At 41.1% G+C, this 17,978-nt stretch overlaps 1 protein-coding gene across 1 annotated transcript in view; it reads left to right on the forward strand.

Moving 5' to 3' along the window:
- Window positions 1-17,978, forward strand: part of DEPTOR (DEP domain containing MTOR interacting protein) — a 133,755-nt gene that overhangs the window by 62,514 nt on the left and 53,263 nt on the right. Inside the window, exon 4 of the mRNA XM_025450362.3 lies at window positions 6,203-6,381. Coding sequence (XP_025306147.1) covers window positions 6,203-6,381 — 179 coding nt within the window. The remainder of the gene's footprint in view (window positions 1-6,202; window positions 6,382-17,978) is intronic.

Below are 17,978 nucleotides of genomic sequence, written 5' to 3' on the forward strand. Positions count from 1 at the left end.
GTTACCACATGATCCAGCAATTGTACTCTAGATGTATATGAAAACATATGTCTATACATAAATTGAATATGAATGTTCATAGCAGCATTACTCATAATAACCAAAAGTGGAAACAACCCAAATGTCCATCAACTGATGAATGGGTAAACAAAATATATTATATCCACACAATGGAATATTATTTGGCCATACTAACTGTGGAAGGAATAGAATAGTAATACATGCTATAGCATGGATGAATTTGAAAACATTATGCTAAATGAAAGAAACCAGTCACAAAGAGCCACATATTATATGATTATATTTATTTGAACTGTCTAGAGCAGGCGAATTTGTGGATGCAGAACATAGACTAGTGTTTGCCTAGGGATGGGGCACTGGAGAAGTAGGGAGTGATTGTAATGAGGTTTCCATTTGGGGTGAGGGAGATGTTCTAACATGGATTGTAGTGATGGTTGTGTACTCTGTGTACTAATACCATTGAATTGTACATGCTAAATGGGTTAATTGTATGGTCAGTAGATTAGTTTTCAATAAAACCATACGCAAGTTCTGGTACCATCTTTCTCCTTCCTCTTGAGCTCTGCATCTCAATATCCAGCCTGCCTCACTAGACAGAGAGGCTGCATTGACTCAGGAGCACTGTAGCACCAGACACCAAGCCCTAGCCAACGTCTGCAATGGCATGAGTGACCCCTAGCAAGAGTGATGGAGGTACTACTCAGTTGAGCCCCAGGCAACCCACTAAGATATAATGAAATAGTGGTTGTTTCAAAGCCACCAACTTTGAGGATAGCTTGTTAGAGAGCAAAACATAATTGGAACAAGTAGTAAGTCTTGCCTTAACACTGTGACCACATATTAGTACTAAAATCAAATCCCATGAAAGTCTTTATCTTAGAGAGGAACCTGCATAGGAACATTATTTGATTTTAAGAAGAAATGAAATAAGGAACAACTAAGGCTGGCCGGGCATGTTTTAAATAGCAGGCTGGCCAATTTGCCTCTTCTCTAAAGAGCATTGGCAACAGCAGCTAACCAGCTGCTTGTCCAGAGGCCACCAGCTACTTAGCAGGAGCTCCAGAGCTTTCTGGCAGGTCATGTTTCTGGTTACAAGAAGTGACACAAATAAACCCTATCCATTTGTCCTCCCCACACCCAAAAATAAAATTGCTGAGCTAGAATGGACGGAGTGTTATAAAGAGAAAGAAAAGCCAAGCATCTCCATCTGTGTCTTAAATGGAGAGTATCGATAGGGCAGGAACTCTAGATTCACCTCATCTGCATATAGGGTCAGTATTTAGGGTTTTTTTTGTTTTGTTTTGTTTTTTGGCCTGTATTTGTTTTCTTAGTTTTATTATAGTTGGAGACTATATAATCATGTTTCATAGAATTTAGGAATCCCTGCTAAATCAAACTTCCTGAATCAGATAAATGGCATTTAATCTAGATTGTCTTTTTTTAAAAAAAATAAATTTGACATGTAACATTGTGCAGCTTTAAAGTGTGTAGTGTATTACTTTGATGCATTTCTATATTGCAGTATGATTGTAGATACAGTAATGTTTATCACATAATTGTGCAATATTATTGTCTATATTCATTACACTGTGTATTAGCTCTCTATGGCTTATTTACTACTTGTTACAAGTTTGTACCCTTAAGCCTCAGTCTCATCTACCCCCTCTAGTCCCCTAGTCTCACCACTTTACTCTCCCCCCCCTTTTTTTTATAGATTTCATGTTTTAGATTCCACATATAAGTTACATCATATAATACTCATCTTTCTCTGACTTATCTCACTCAGCATAATGTGCTCAAAGTCCATCCACATTGTTGCAAGTGGGAAGAAGGATATCTTCCTTTCTCCTAGCTAAATAATATTCCATTGTGTTTATGTACCACATTTTTTTTTAATGTACCACATCTTTTTTATCTCTTTATCTCCTGATGGTCCTTTGGGTTAGTTCCATATCTTAGCTATTGTGAAAATGCTGTGATAAACATGAGAGGGCAGATATTTGTTTGAAATCCTGTTTTCATTTCCTTTGGATATATACGCGGGAGTGGAATTGATGGATTATACAGTAGATATATTTTTAGTTTCTTGAGGAGCCTCTATATTGTTTTCTGTAGTGGTGGGACCAATTTGCAACCCCACCAACAATATAAAAGGGTTCCCTTTTCACCACCTGCTCACTAGTATCTGTTGTCTCTTACCTCCTTGGTGATAGCTAAGGGTGTCACTTTTAATAGTCTGGGATAACGATGTGGAGCAGGAGAATGCATATAATTGAGTTGCATTTATTCACTCAGCTACATGTTTTGAGGATCTTTTGTATTAGAAAACTTCTGTGAACCACATAGGTAAGGACAGTTATCTAAAAAAAGGCTTATGGTTTGAGTAGGCAGTTCCTCTGGGGCTCTAAAGATCCTGCAGGGAACTATGGGAGCCCTTAGATGTGGCATATGGTCCAGATTTGTGGGGTCAAAGAAGACTTCTTAGAGGAAATAATGTTTACAACTGGAAAACCAAGGAGGCTAGCTTGCCTCTATTTTCACACCAAAATACCAATACCAATTTCACACCAATTATTTGAGGGTCAAAAGAAATTAAGATATGGTGGTGTTCCTAATTTGAGCATGCACATAGACCCTTTGATTCTCTTTTCTAGATTCTTATCTGCCCTTTTGGTCTTCTTAGAAGGACGTGGTCACTGTAATATTAAATATAATTCTTATTACTCATACCAACTAGATGTTACTCAACCTGGGAAAGCAGCCCAGGAGCTTTCTCTAAGGATGGATTAAAATACAGAAGAGGATTGACTTGGAGAAAGGTCTAAACAAAAATAATTTTTTTAAATAAAAAGATTTTTAAATGAGTTCTGTTCCATGCTAAGAAGGTATTTTTTTTTTATGAGTTCTCTTAGATGCTGATAGCTTTTATAAATACTCCTAATATAAAAGCATATACTTAGAACTTCTTTTTCCAAAGATTTTTGATAACAGAATCCAGGAAAGGAAGTAGATTAGGTATTTTCTTCCTCACTTAATAGGGGGATGCTGAAGTAGTGAGAAGTTATGTGATTAGTTTGTGGCTAGGCCCTCTGGCCTCCTACCTCCCAATCCTGTGCCCTGCCATGACTTTTATATAATAGGACTCTGAAGGTTCTGCTGGGATGAGTGGAGGGAGCATGAAGGGGGTTTCCCTTGTTTCATAGCTGTTGGGCACAAATCCATCCTGCCCTGGGGTAGGTACCATGATTCATTAAGTAGTGTAACACTTTGCATATACCTTATCTTTTGTACTGTACAGCTGTTTGTCATAATCATGGGTTAAAATAACATTATTCACTTGAGAAAAAGGAGGCTGAAACAAAGAAAAGCAGCTTGTTTTGTATCTTACAGTTAGGTGCTCAATTCTGAATAAACTTAAGTCTTCAAATTCCTAGCCTAGTATCCTTTCCACAGCAGTATTGGGCACTAAGTGTGAAAGCACTGAAAATACACACCTTGTGAATGGACAGTCAGTATGGAGGTTCAGTTACTCCAAATGAAATGATTTATAAACATGTGTAATGTGCCTCTTTGCATGACCTTCAGCAAGTTTCCTTCCTGAAACATTGAATGTTATCATTCATTTTTTTTCTCATTTGTATGAGAATTGCATTTTGTGCATTCAGATTTAATTGATATAGAATGTTATGTTAGAGAGTGACATTTTTCTCATATGGATGAGGAGGGGATTGGATTACAGTGATCTCTAAGGTTTTCTCCTGCTCTAGAATGAAATGGTACTTGTGTTGCATATTATTTTTAGTTTGAAAAGAAAGGGTTTTTAAAAGAAAAACTTTCATGTGAGAGATAGGAACCTAATCAGCAATTGTTTTAAAGAGAAAGAAGACACAATGATTTTGGCATTTTATCGGATTCCATTTTCCATTAAACAAAGTTTTATGGGCAAACACAGGCCCTACCCTGTTGGAGCTTATAATTGAGTAGACAAGGTAGTCTTTAATGTGATAATCACCCAAACTGTATAGGGAACAATGAATTGCCTAATGGAGACCCGAGGATAGCTGAGATACAAAGGATAAGGAGTCAAATAGGCTTAAGAAGTAGAACAGTGGAAAGGTGGGGGACAGCATTCCAGCTGCAATAATGACGTATCCAAAGGCCCTGTGGCAGGTGATATAATATGTTTGAGGAACTATAAGAAGACCATCCCTGAAGCAAAATGAGGTCAGAGGTGAAAATGGTCCTAAAGAGGTAAAGGGAAAGATTGTGAATGCATTAAAGATCGGTCATATAAAAGATTTTGGTCTTTAGTCTAAAAGCAATCAGAAACCATTGAAGTGTATCTTCAACAGGATTAGGACATTATCAGGTCTGAGTTTGAAAAAGATAAATTTAATTGCTGTGTCTGGACTTCAGTGCCTGAGTTTACAAGGAGAACAAGAGTGGGTAGCTAGTAAAGTCTATTGAAGAAACCATTGTAACTGGGTTAAGGGTGTTGGTATTTTGGACTAAGGTAGTGGCACCATTGGAGATGGAAAGACCTAGACATATAGGAGTATGATTTGGGACATAAAATTCACAATTCATACGACTGTCTGGACTGGAGTTGGGGGGATGAGGAAGATGGAGGCATAAATGATGCTGCCTTGTTTTCTGGTGGGATGATGGAAGTACTAGTGGCACAGGACCAGGTTTGGAGGAAGAACCTGAGTTCAGTTCTAGGTTTGTTGATTCTGAGGTGTTTTTGAGATGTCCACGTGGACACCAAGGTCTGGAGTTGAGAATATAGGCTTGATTTAGCGACATGAATTTGGGAATCTTTGGGGCATGGATGGCAATTGAAGCTACAGGGATGAAACAATCTCCCTGAGAGACGATGCAATGAGAAAAGAGGTATTTGGGGATTTGAATCCCAAGAAATTCCAGCCTTTAAAGTCCAGGGAGATGAGGAGGAACCAACACAAAGGTAACTGAGAAAGAGGTAGGAACAGAGGGACAGGAGGGAAACCAGGGGAATATAATGCCCCTCTGGAGGAGGGGAATGGTCAGCAGCATCTATTGCTATTAACATCAAACAAAGCGGGGATCTATAAATTCCCATCATATACGGATGCAAGTATTCTCCAAAAGTACAACACCAGCGGGAGCTCTTTCAGAGGGATGGTGAGGACAGACGCGAGGGCAGTTGGAGAATGCTAGAGAAGGAGGTGTGAGAAATAAGCTCTGTGGGGACGGGGGTGTTGTGAAGGAGTGGCTTACGTCAGTTCAGGCTGCTGTAACAAATGCCATAGACTGGGTGGCTTAAACAATAAAGTCTTATTTCTCACAGCTGGGAAGCAGAGAGGGTCCAAGATCAAAGCATCATGCAGATCTGGTGTCTAGTGAGGGCCCTCTCCTTGGTTTGCAGACAGTCTTCTCCTTGTACCCTCATCAAGAGAGAAGGGGGAAACAAGCTCTCTGTCTCTTCTTGCAAGGGCAGTGATCCCATCATGGGGACTATGAAAGTCACCTCCCAAAGGTCCCAGCTCCCAATACCATCACACTGGACAAATTTGATTATATAAATTTTGAGGGGACTCAAACATTCAATCAATAGCAGTCGTCTTGTTAGCCCAGTGATTCAGGAAATTGAGTGACTCTTTTAGGAAAGAAATACTAACTTTTTTAAAAAAAGATGTGATGGGGCTTGGCTAATAAATTGCCCTTTTCAAGGTGGCTGACCAAAATGCAGTCTGCTAATGTGGGTTTTGGATTACATTTCCAGGTTCTTCTTTTCTTTTTCTTTTTCTTTTCTCTCTTTCTCTTTTTTTTTCTTTTTCTTTTTCTTCTTTTCTTTTCTTTTTTCTTTTCCTTTCTTTTCTTTTCTTTTCATTAATCACTACAGCGTGAGGCTTGCACTTACAACCCGGAGATCAAGAGTTGCAACTCTACTGACTGAGCCAGCCAGGCACCCCACCAGCTTTTTTTTCCCCCTTAATTACCAGGAGCAAACACATCTCTTTCACTCCTGAAGCAGATCCTTCTGTTAAGCATTACATTTGTAATAGCACATGACAGTCACACTTGTCTGTCTGACAACTTTGCTGTGATACTTCGCAGAAACCTATGATGTAGGATTTCAAATTAGCTATTTTCCATCCGTGTAGGTTTATTTTTCTTCCCTTCCTTCCCTTCCTCCCAGGCTGATGAGCCCTGAAAACACACTCCTGCAAGCGAGGGAAGAGGAAGGGGTCAAGTATGAACGCACCTTCATGGCATCTGAATTCCTGGATTGGCTGGTTCAGGAAGGTGAGGCCACGACAAGGAAAGAGGCCGAGCAGCTTTGCCACCGGCTTATGGAACACGGCATCATACAGCATGGTGAGTGTGTGGCTCAGCTTTGGCTGAGGTAACAAACAACCCTAAAATCTCATGGCTTACCACAACAAGCATTTATTTCTCACTCATGAGTCTACAAGTCAGTTGTCCCTCTGCATGGACTTGAGCTCAGCTTGGCTTGTCTCCAAGCTGGGCTCAGGGTCAGCTGGGTTGGCCATCCATTCTCACTCTGGGACCCAGGCTAAAGGAACATCTACTCTCTGGGATATATTGTTTTTATAAATGAGAGCAGAAGCTAAAGAGGGCAGACAGATTCTTGTAGTGTCTCCAAATGTGATCTAACATCCTCAACGCCCATATCCAATTGGCTACAGCAAGTCATCTGGGTCAGTCCAGATGGGAAGTAGATGCTTCGCCCAAAGTTGGTTGCAGGGGGATAATGAGAATTTGCTGAACCATGGTGCACACTGCCACAATGAACAACTAATCCAAAAGGCCTCATAGGAGATTCATTTTCCTTTTAGGCCTGAATCATAATGATGATGGCCTATCCTACTGGTTAGGAACTATGTGAGGTATCTATTGCTGCATCAGAAATTACCCCAGGCATTAAAGGTATAAAATGATAATAAATGTTTATTACCTCACACAGTTTTTGTGGATCAGGAAGTTGAGAGAGGCTTAGTGAGGTGTTTCTAGGTTTGGGTCTCTTGTGAGATTGCAGTAAAGATGTCAGTCGAGGGCTACGGTTGTCTGAAGATGTGAAAGGCTACAGGATTGGCTTCCATGGTGGCTCACTTATATGCCTAACAAGTTGGTGCTGGATGTTGGCAGAAAGCTTCAGTCCATTGCTGTACGGACTTTCCATAGGGCTGCTTGAGAATTCTGATGACATGACAACCTGGCCTCTTGTAGAGGGAATAATCTAAGTGAGTGCGAGACAGAAACCACAGTGTCTTCTGAGTGAGTCTTGGAAGTCACACACTGTCATTTTCTCAATACTCTACTGACTACCAGGTGGGCCATATTCAATGTGAGAGAGGACTATAAAGGGGGTGTGAATGTCAGGAGGCAAGGATCACTGGAGCCATCTAAGAGGCTAGCTATCACAAGAACATAGGCTCGGGCAGCCCCGGTGGCGCAGCGGTTTAGCGCCGCCTGCAGCCCGGGGCATGATCCTGGAGACCCTGGATCGAGTCCCACATCGGGCTCCCTGCATGGAGCCTGCTTCTCCCCCTGCCTGTGTCTCTGCCTCTCTCTCCCTCTGTGTCTCTCATGAGTGGATAAATAAAAAAAAAACCTTTAAAAAAAAAAAAAACAAGAACATAGGCTCTGGAATCCCAACTCCACCAGTTATAGCTACTTGCCTTCTCTCATCTATAAAATGGCAATATCTACACAGGTGGTTGTAGGAGTAAATGTGATAGATATAAAGCATTCAGTTCTGTGCCCTGCTCATAATGAGTACTCAGTCAATTTATTAACATAGCTACAAGGTGTAAGCTTTGAACAGTGAGGACAGGGCTGGAGCCAAACAGGCATATCAGCATAAAAGTCAATAGGAAAGGTAATACTTGAGTCGTTCTTGCTGTGAATTCCCCTACCCCTACTCCCACCCAGGCCTAGGATTTCTGTTCCGAGGTTAGGAAGATAATAATGGGATTATAGAGATGAAAGACACTTTCAAAATTATTTGGAGAAGTGATTTACAGCTGCAGATTGCAACCCTTTAGTGGGCTGTGAAATAAATTTAGAGAGCCATTCCCAGCATTATTTCTATACTAAGTATGGTCCAGGGATGGTACAGTGTCACCATGGGAGCATGATAGAAATGCAGACTCTCTGATCCTACCAAGTCCTGCTGAATCTAATCTACATGTTAGCATGACCTCCAAGTGTTTTGAATGCACTTTAAAGTTTGACATGCACTGGACTAGATTTAACTAGAATAGTTTCTTGTTTCTGTTGGAGCATATTTTACATGGTATGGTTAAGTACTGTTTTGTAAAACTTTGATTTCAGTGAGATAATTATATAAACATATGAAAATATTCATGTGTGTATCAATTTGCCACATACAAATTGTTACTGTGTGTTGGGGTCAAGTATCTTGAAACCCACTGATCTACAGGCATTGGTCAGAGAGGCACTCACGCCACACAGTGTATTCCAGGGTGGCTTCCCCTATGTCACACTGTCACGATCGAACTCACAACTGTTTATTGATGGCCTTATATGTCTGCTGCAGGGCTAAGCTCACTGAGGGTGGGAAACTGAATAGAAAGTAGAGTGCCAGTGTGGTCTCTGGACTTAGCTTCGAGTCTTCTTGGGAATATAAGATGGATATAGAAGCATTTAGCAAATGATAGATGAAGGATTGCATATTTTGTTTATTTATTTTAAATTCTGTGGCAGGCACCATTCTAATGATTTCAAAATATTAACTTATTTAAACCTCTTAAACACTTTGAGGCAGATATTCTTTGTGTTATTATTGTGAAATTTATTTTATTGTGTTAAGAACACCTAACATGAGATCAATCTTAACAAACTTTTAAGTGTACAATATGGTATTGTTGACCATAGGGTAGGTGTTCTTATTATCATTTTATAGAAAAGGAAACCAAGGCACCAGTAGGCTAAAGAGTTCATCTGAGGCCACTTGGGTAATCACTTCCAAATGGATATTTGCTAATGAACTCAGAGTTGTTTGGAGTGTGGGGCTTTCCACAGTGAAAAACAGTGCATTTGAGTTACAGTTAGTCCTGCCATCTTTGCTAGGGATGAAAAACTTGGTGATACCAAGTTCCAGAGGAAATCAACCTCTTATACTACAGTTTACTGACTGATACTGTAACATCTTCAGAGAGAAGAGAAAGGGTGACACGGAATGATTTCCAAATGATTTCCCAAAAGAGAGTAATTATACTTCAACCACATTGTAATTTTGTAATGCTATCAACATAAAATGCCATAAAGTTGCAATGTAAAGGATAAAATAAGGCATTACTAAAAGCAAATCTTAACCCCAGAAGTTTGCTTCCCATAGTTTCAGGAGGATTGAATATTCTCCATCTATAGATGTCAGGGTTTCCAAGAGAGTCCCAGTTTCCCAGCATAGCAATTCATTGCTAGATTACAAGTTCTATGTTTGAGATACAAAAATATGGTCACCATGTATGTGTATGTTAGAGCTAATGATAAATACCAGTTAGTATCTTAAGCAAAGCTCTGAATTCTCTAGCTAATAATTAACTTCACAGGTTAAACATTAAAGGAAGTCAGATGTTAGGCTTTGAGCAGAAGTGGTTCCCTAGATTGAAACCAGTAGACATAAAAAATCAGGCCCACTGTGAAATCCTAACTGGCTTCATTTATGAATGGTGAATGATGCTCTGTAATCAAGACATAACTTGTTAGATGAGTCATTAACTTACAAGCCAATATAGGTACGTGTGTGTGTGTATATACACACATGCATGCATATATGTATATATTGATACAAATGTATGTATGTTGGCCACATATGCACATATTTATCCAGCCTTTTCATTTATTAAGGTTTACTATATACCAGGCACTGAGCTAAATACTATATAGATTTTAATTTTTTACATTTATACATTTAATATTAAATATGTATGTGCTTCACATATATATGACATATATATAAAATCTTATTACATTTTCACAGCAATTCTGTGACATTGGTATTATCATTATTATTAAAGTTTTACAGTGAAGAGTTCAGAAGTGCAAAGCCTTTAAGATATTTTCCCAAGGTTGTATAGCTAACCAGTAGCTACTAGGTGCTGTGGCCGAGACAGACATTTTTCTTGACCAGGATGTATATAACTCGGTGTGGCTACCTGACACAGTGAAATAAATGCTGTCTTGGGAGGGAGACAGACAGGAACTTGGTCTCAGCTCCTCCATATACCAAATGGCCATGTGGACATCTCAATTCTTCCATTTCTTAGATTTTTAGATTTATGAAATTAGAGTCACATTATATACCTTTGAGAGCTATTTACTCACTTTGCGGGGGAGATCATGTAACTTCCCCCACGTACCAGAAGGACTCAACATATAGTTGGATTCATGGCTAAGATTTATTATGGTGAAAGGACACACAGAAGGGGAAAAAGATGTATCAGGTGTTGTCTGAAGAAATCCAGGCACACGTTTCCTCTATCTTCCCTCCCAGAGTCACGTAGATCTGGCTCCTTCCTCCAGCAGGAACATAGAGTAACAAATGTGCAATGTCTCTTCCCAGGGAGGAGCCCACTTGAGACTCAAATACAAGGTTTTTTGGGGGTTGCTGCTCATGGAGGGGCACTCTGCCTGCTTGGCCAGGCACAACTACCAGCATTCCAGACTCTCAGAAGGAAAGCACATGTTCTCCATAAATCATAGCATTTGTACAAACAATCTAGGCAGACTGGTATAGCAGAACGCAGTGCACCAGGTGGGTAAAGTTGCCTTATCAGTTGGTAACTTCGGGAAGTTTCCAAAAGCCAAGTTCCCAGATGCAAGTCACGGGCCAGGCCCACAAGTGAGCCCTCTGTATCAGGGCTGCTATGGTAACTCTTGCACAGAGCTGCTATGAGAATTCAATAATAGCTGTTGGCAAAGGCTTTCTGAACAGTCTACTTCTTATGGCCCCCAGATGCCAGCTATTGTACACGATCTGATGAACTGTAAATAACAGCTAAAATTTATAGAGCCCCTACCATGTGCCAGCCACTGTTCTAATTGCTCTACTCATTGACTCATTTATTCCTCTCCATAACTCTGTGAGTTGGGGAGCATAATTATTCTCATTTTAAAGATGAGGTTAAGTCACTTGCTGAAGACAAGAGCTGATAAATGGTGGATTCCAGATTCAAATCCAGGCAATCTGGCTCTTTCCCACTAAAGATGACTGGACCCTAATTATAAGCTCCATAAGATTAGGAAAAAAATTCCTCAACTCATTGCATCAGTCCTACTGCCTGGCAGATGTTGTAACCATAAAAATGGTTAGCTCATAACATATACTATTCCCTTTCCCCAAACAATGACCAAGCACCTTGAGACTTTTGTGTAACCTTTACAAATGCAATGAAAACGTTTCTTTACTCAAATAAAGTATCTCCCTCCACCACTTTAGCTGCTATCTTTTCCTTACATGGAGGGAGGTAGAAACCAGATAATCACGTGGGTAAATTGCTCACAGCTGCAGCAGCTGACCTTGGATAATCAGGCTACTGCTGCTCTGTCCAGGCATATAATTTCCTCTTTTAAAGATTTAGTCAGAGCACTTCAACAATTTCAACACTTCATCAAGCCCTCTTTCTTCTTCTTTTGTTTTAAGCATATATTTATATATAACATTTTGCAATTCCCAAAGCAGTTTTATATATATTATCTTCTTAATCTTCCCAGCTGCATGGGGGTAGTTGTGTTTATCCCCTTCTCCAGGGGAATACAGTAGCTGAGACATTCACTCTGACAGTCATGGAGAGAGAACTTGCAATCTGCCACACAGGAAGCTAGATGCCCTATCCAGACAGAAATTAACCCCATCTTTTCAGTAATTAAGAACACTGACAGAGTTCAGCTGAAGCGTGGAATAGCCTGGCCAAAGAAAGAATGAGAGAGAGAGAGAGAGAGAGAGAGAGAGAGAGAAAGATGGGAGGAAGAAAGAAAGGAAGAAAACCAGCCCTAATGATTGAGGCTGAAGGCAAGATTGTGACTTGCCCAAGACTGAGTGATGCTGCAGAAAAGAAAAGTATTCTGACAGTTGCTAAAACAGTAAGGAAGATTTGCCCCAAGACTACTCCAATACGAGCATTGCCATAGGTGAGGGAGAGGGAGCTTAATTCTGAATACAATGACAAATAGGTATTTGTAGCCATGGAACAGGGTGAGGGGGTCAAGGGATGGAAACTTATTAATAGAAGGCGTCAAGCATAGGGGAGGTTCTTGCTAAACCAATTTAAGAGAATTCTTTTGAAAGGTAGGCCAAGGACTTATACATCAAAGATGGAGAATGAGAAACTTGGTCAAATATCAAGAGTGATTGTATATCAAGGTGGGGGGCGGCTCTCACTAAACTGACTTAGCTTTTGCTAAGGATTCTTTGCTAAGCCTGCCAAAGACAGGATGGGGGCCAAGGTCAAGGCTTACTCAAAAAGAGGGTTCAGAGGGAACCTCCCTATAAAGGCAGAACAAGGAGAGAGTCTTTGTCAATGGCAACCTACCCTCCCTTCTTGTCCATCAAGACTCTCCTATACACATTCTCTTACTTTTTGCTTTTGGCACCTTCTTGCCATCAACAAAGGGAGATTTTTTTCTATTACAGATGGTACCCAGTCAGTATCTTCATCTTTCTTTACCCTTAACTAGAATGTGAGTGCTTTGAGGACAGAGAATTTGTTTTCTCTCTCCGTATCTGCAATGGCTTAGCATTTGTATATTAAATATTCAGTAAAAAATGTCTTCAATAAATGGATGACAGTAATGACCACATTTTGAGGCCTTGCCATTTGTTGGGCACAGGGCTGAGTATTTATACCAGCTAGAGTTCTTGGAATATAAGCAGCTCCAGTCATCTTTTGCTTTAAACATATGGCAGAGCTAGCCGACAGTTAAAGGAAACATTGAAAAACCAGATGCCTTGAAGAAGAACTAAAGGAGCTCTTGGGGATCCAGGTGCCAGGAACTTGTGACTAACAGGCCAGAGCCTTCCAGCCACCTATAGCCAGGGCAGCGGCTCAATGCTAAGCTCTAGAGAGCGTCTGATTGGCTGAATCTAGGACACAGGCCACGTCTGGGCCTAAGATGGAAAGCACCCTTTGATTGACAGATTCACCAGGTAGGGGAGGGCCATTGTTCACAAAAACAAAACAAAACGAAACAAAAGTTGAAATTTCTGTTACTACAGGGAAATGAGTGCTAAGGCAGGCAAAAGTGATGGACAGGCTGTTATTTTTTTTAAAGATTTTATTTATTTATTCATGAAAGACACACAGAGAGAGGCAGAGACAAGCAGAGGGAGAAGCAGGCTCCCTGCCAGGACGGCCAGATCGCACCCTGTGCCAAAGGCAGACACTCAACCCACCCAGGTGCCTTCTCAGTCTACTTCCCATGATTATTTCGATCACATGTTTATCAACAGCCATAATCTCATAAAATTGTGTTATTCTCAATATAGAATTTTGGGGAATTATCCCATTGTGCCTTCTGATATGCTTTGACTCTGTCTTACTTTTTTTATCAGAGCTGGATCCAAAGCAAGAAGAAAAATTTACACAGTCAGAATGTTGTTGCAATGTAAACACAGGGAGCAAGGTTGCTTGGCAAAGTCAAGGGCCAGTGCATTGGCACACATTAAAGTGTTGATATTGGTTAAAGGAAAACAGGTCTGTAGCTACACCAAGCCTTAACTATTAGCAGGTATGAAGGGAATGAAAGATACCTTATCTCGTGTAATCTTCTAAAAGAGTGCAATGCATAAGGAACAGAGGGCTTTTGTGAACAGTGTCGTAACTGTAAATATTTCCAACTTTAGTTGACGTTAGTTTAACTTGTCAGGTCTACAGACGCTAATGTAGATACAGACGCTGTTTGGCTTTGAAGCCTGCTCTCCTACCAACTCCTGCCTCACTCCTGATAGCTCATTGCTTGGTATCCCAGCTGTACATAGCCCTCAGTTTACCCAAATGCAGCATTTTTATAACAGCATAAGGAAGTCTTAGAGCACAAGAACACAGTCACTGTGTAGTTGAAGTATATGGAAACTATGCAATCTTGTATTAAGTACTGCTCAGCTAGGTGTTATGTGGTCATTTAAGGACTTATCTGAGTTTCAGTGGTCATTTTTAGTAGGACACGTAGGCTAGGATCTCAGGTTTATCAGAAACACACATCAGGGTGGAATGGACAGTTTAGATTACTGATCATGATATGCCCTTCCCCACTCCTACTGGTCAGGAGCACTGTGGTGTTAAGTCCTGGCTACTGATGGACTTGAGCTTGCCCACAGCCCTCAAGGCAGAGTGGAGGGGAGTGGGACAAAAAGTTCAGAGGCTCTTCTTTAAGGAATGAAATGTCTCCATTCTCTTTTCCATTGCAGGCCATTTTGTGGACCATTTTTCTAGCTGACTCTGTGTCCATCTTTTTTTTTTTTTAAGGTTTTGTTTATTTGAGGGAGTGCACATGCACAAGAGAGAGCATGAAAGGGGTGGGGAGGGGGAGAGGCAAACTCCCCAATGAGCAGGGAGCCGGACCTGGGACTCCATCCCATGACCCTGGGATCATGACCTGAGTGAAGGCAGATGCTTAACCAACTGAGCCACCCAGGTGCCTCTCTGTGTCAATATTGAGTTAGCTCTTGTGTTAGTCCCTTGCAGCTGGGAGACTGGAACGTTCAGGCAAGGGTTCATGTCTGGGACCCAGGTTCTCCTACAGCAGTTAGAAGGATTATACTCAGAGCATTTCATCCTTGATGCTGTTGTGCAGACTCTAGTGGTTATTCCTCTAGAAAGTCCCCAACTAGCCACTCCTGGCTGGAGGTCCTTAGCTGCTCATGGTAACTCAGTTTCTCTTCTCTGGCACTCCCTTGCAGACAGTGTGTCTGGATTGTCTTTTTGTGTTTGGGCCTCCAGCTCCTTCTCCCAGTTCCCTCTTTCCCTCTTCTGCCAGGAATGGCTAAACAGGCTACAGCATATTAGTACTGGGGAGGGATTGCTAGGCTTAAAACCGACCATATGTCAAACCTGATTGGTGTGACTATGCAATGAAATTAAGTTAAAATTTAAGAAGGAGTTACACACACACACACACACACACACACACACACATATCCAGATTACAATTGAAAAAATATGTGTTTATATTCATAACCAAATTTAATCTAATTTAGAGAGTAATGTTTTTGTAAAATTATTTGTGTAAGTTATTTTAAAACTGGCAGTACTTTAAAGGCTCTAACATTTTAATTCTTTTTTTTTAAAAGATTTTATTTATTTATTTGACAGAGAGAGAACATAAGCAGGGGGAACAGCAGGCAGAGGGAGAAGGAGAAGTAGACTCCCCATGAGCAGGAAGCCCAACAGAAATCGCAGGGGACTGCGATCCCAGGACCCTGGGATTATGACCTGAGCTGAAGGCAGATGCTTAACCAACTGAGTCACATAGGCACCCCTCTCTAGCTTTTTTCGAAGAAGTTCCCTTTCACTTTCTTCTCTGTCCTAGTGTTGACACTGGGCCCCATGAGGAGCCCATGCCCCTTCTTCCCTCCTTCTATCCAAGGAAGACCTGCATATTGAGGTCTATATTCTTTCCATTTTATTGTAGCCACTCCTTCAGCTCCTGCACAGGTTTCCATCCGAAGTTACCAAGGCCACTGTGCCCAGGGAGAAGGGGTAGGTGTTAGTTTTGCCCACAGCCTCGATCCTCTCTCTCTAAAGTCCTCTTTGACAGTTGCTTACAGCATAATCTCAGGAAGGGATTCCTATTGAGAACATAACATGTATCATCAAATGAAGGAAAGAGGATGGGGGACATAGTGTGAGGTGAGGGGAAGAACCCTTGCTCACTGGGCTGTCAGAAGCTTGGGATAAGAGCTATTTTCTATGACAGATAAGCTCTCAAAGTGCTGCACTTAAAGGGATGAACTTGTTTGGTGGTTAGCTGTGCTCTTCCTATGGGATACCAGAATCTACTCTAGACTGATCCCATTTCCAATAGAAACATGATGTGAGCCACAAATGCAATCCATAGATGTACTTTTAAATTTTCTAGGAGCCACAGTAAAAACAGTAGAAGCAGGTGAAATAAATCTCAATAATATATTTTAGCTATCTCCAAAATGTCGTTTCAAAATATAGTCAACATGACAAATACCAATCAGCTACTTTTATGTTTTTCTTTTTCTTATTCAATCTTTTGAAATCCAGTGCAGGGACACCTGGATGGCTCAGTCAGTTAGGCATCTGACTTTTGATCTCAGCTCAGGTCTTGGTCTCAGGGTCATGAGTTCAAGCCCCGTGTTAGGCTCCATGCCCAGCATGGAGTCTACTTTAAGAAAACAATAACAAAAATAAATGAAATAAAGTCCAGTGCATATTTTACATTTACAGCTTGTCTCAGTTCAGACTCTGCCACATTTTAAGTGCTTGGCAGCCACAGGTGTCCATTCTAGAAAGCCTAGCTCTAGACCTTTTTGAATCCAGCATATGATACGGTGGTATCCTGGTGAGTGTATATCATTTTTCAGTCCCTCATCTCAGAAATCTTTGTCTGTGGATAAATTCCTCAATGTTTGTGTCAAAGAAGCGCCTTGTTATCTCTATTTGCAGTGCCGGTTTCAACACCCCCATAAAGCTGGTTGCCAGCCACACAAGTTTCTGGAATGGCACCAATAATTTTCTCTTCCCCAGCACAATGATTTCACAATCATATTTTCTGTCTCCTCTGTTTTTTTTTTTTTAAATATTCTCCTTGATTTTTAAATATTTCCACAAGTCAGAAATTGCTGACTACCATCACTTAGGCTGGTTTTGATCTTGGCATTTCTCTTTCTCAGAAGGGACTAATCCAATATATAACCCAAAGTTCAGGAGCACCTCCTTAAACTTCTACTCTTTATTGTGGGATCCTTTGGATTTTTGCTGGCAGCAGGACAGTATTATTACTGGTGCATTGGCATTATTGTGACCAGTCTTTCAGAGATCTGTGGGTCCCCATATATTTATTAATCTCACTTGCATCCAGTAAGAGATGAGGTTATTGTAATTTCTTTTCCACAGATGTAAAAATTGAGGCCCAAGGACTGTCCATAACCAGTTCCCACACAGGAATCAGAGCCAAGTTGCTGGAAGGCATCTCTTCTGCCTGCGTGACTTTATGTCTAATCCTTCTTGGCTTCAAGTCAAGCCGTTTGTTACAAGGTGTGGGCTGCAAATAAACAGAAAACATTTGTTTTCTTAAGCTTTTGATTTCATGTCTCCATACTCGCATTTGGAACAGTATCAGGATTGTGTTTTGCTACAAACAACTGAAAATGTAGTAATGATGGCTTGAACAGAGATGTCCCTCTGCCTCAGGCAGCGAACTGTTCCAGGTGGGGAATCCCAGGCTAGTAAGAGGTATATAAGGCCCCATCCATTTGTTCTCTGCCATTCCTAGAGTTCGCCAGGCCTCAGATCTACACCGTGGGCAGGAAGAAGATGGAATGGCAGAGAGGTTTCACCTAGCAAGACTTTGCTTTTTATTTTCATTTTTTTTATTTTTTATTTTTTATTTTTTTATTTTATGATAGTCACAGAGAGAGAGAGAGAGGCAGAGACACAGGCAGAGGGAGAAGCAGGCTCCATGCACCCAGAGCCCGATGTGGGATTCGATCCCGGATCTCCAGGATTGTGCCCTGGGCCAAAGGCAGGCGCCAAACTGCTGCGCCACCCAGGGATCCCTTTATTTTCATTTTTTAAAGATTTTTTAATCTATTTACTCATGAGAGACACACAGAGAGAGGCAGAGACACAGGCAGAGGGAGAAGCAGGCTCCATGCAGGGAACCCAATGCGGGACCTAATCCCAGGACCCCAGGATCACAGCCTGAGCCAAAGGCAGATGCTCAACCACTGAGCCACC

This window comes from Canis lupus, chromosome 13 (assembly GCF_003254725.2).
Source record: "Canis lupus dingo isolate Sandy chromosome 13, ASM325472v2, whole genome shotgun sequence".
NCBI classification, from domain to species: domain Eukaryota; kingdom Metazoa; phylum Chordata; class Mammalia; order Carnivora; family Canidae; genus Canis; species Canis lupus.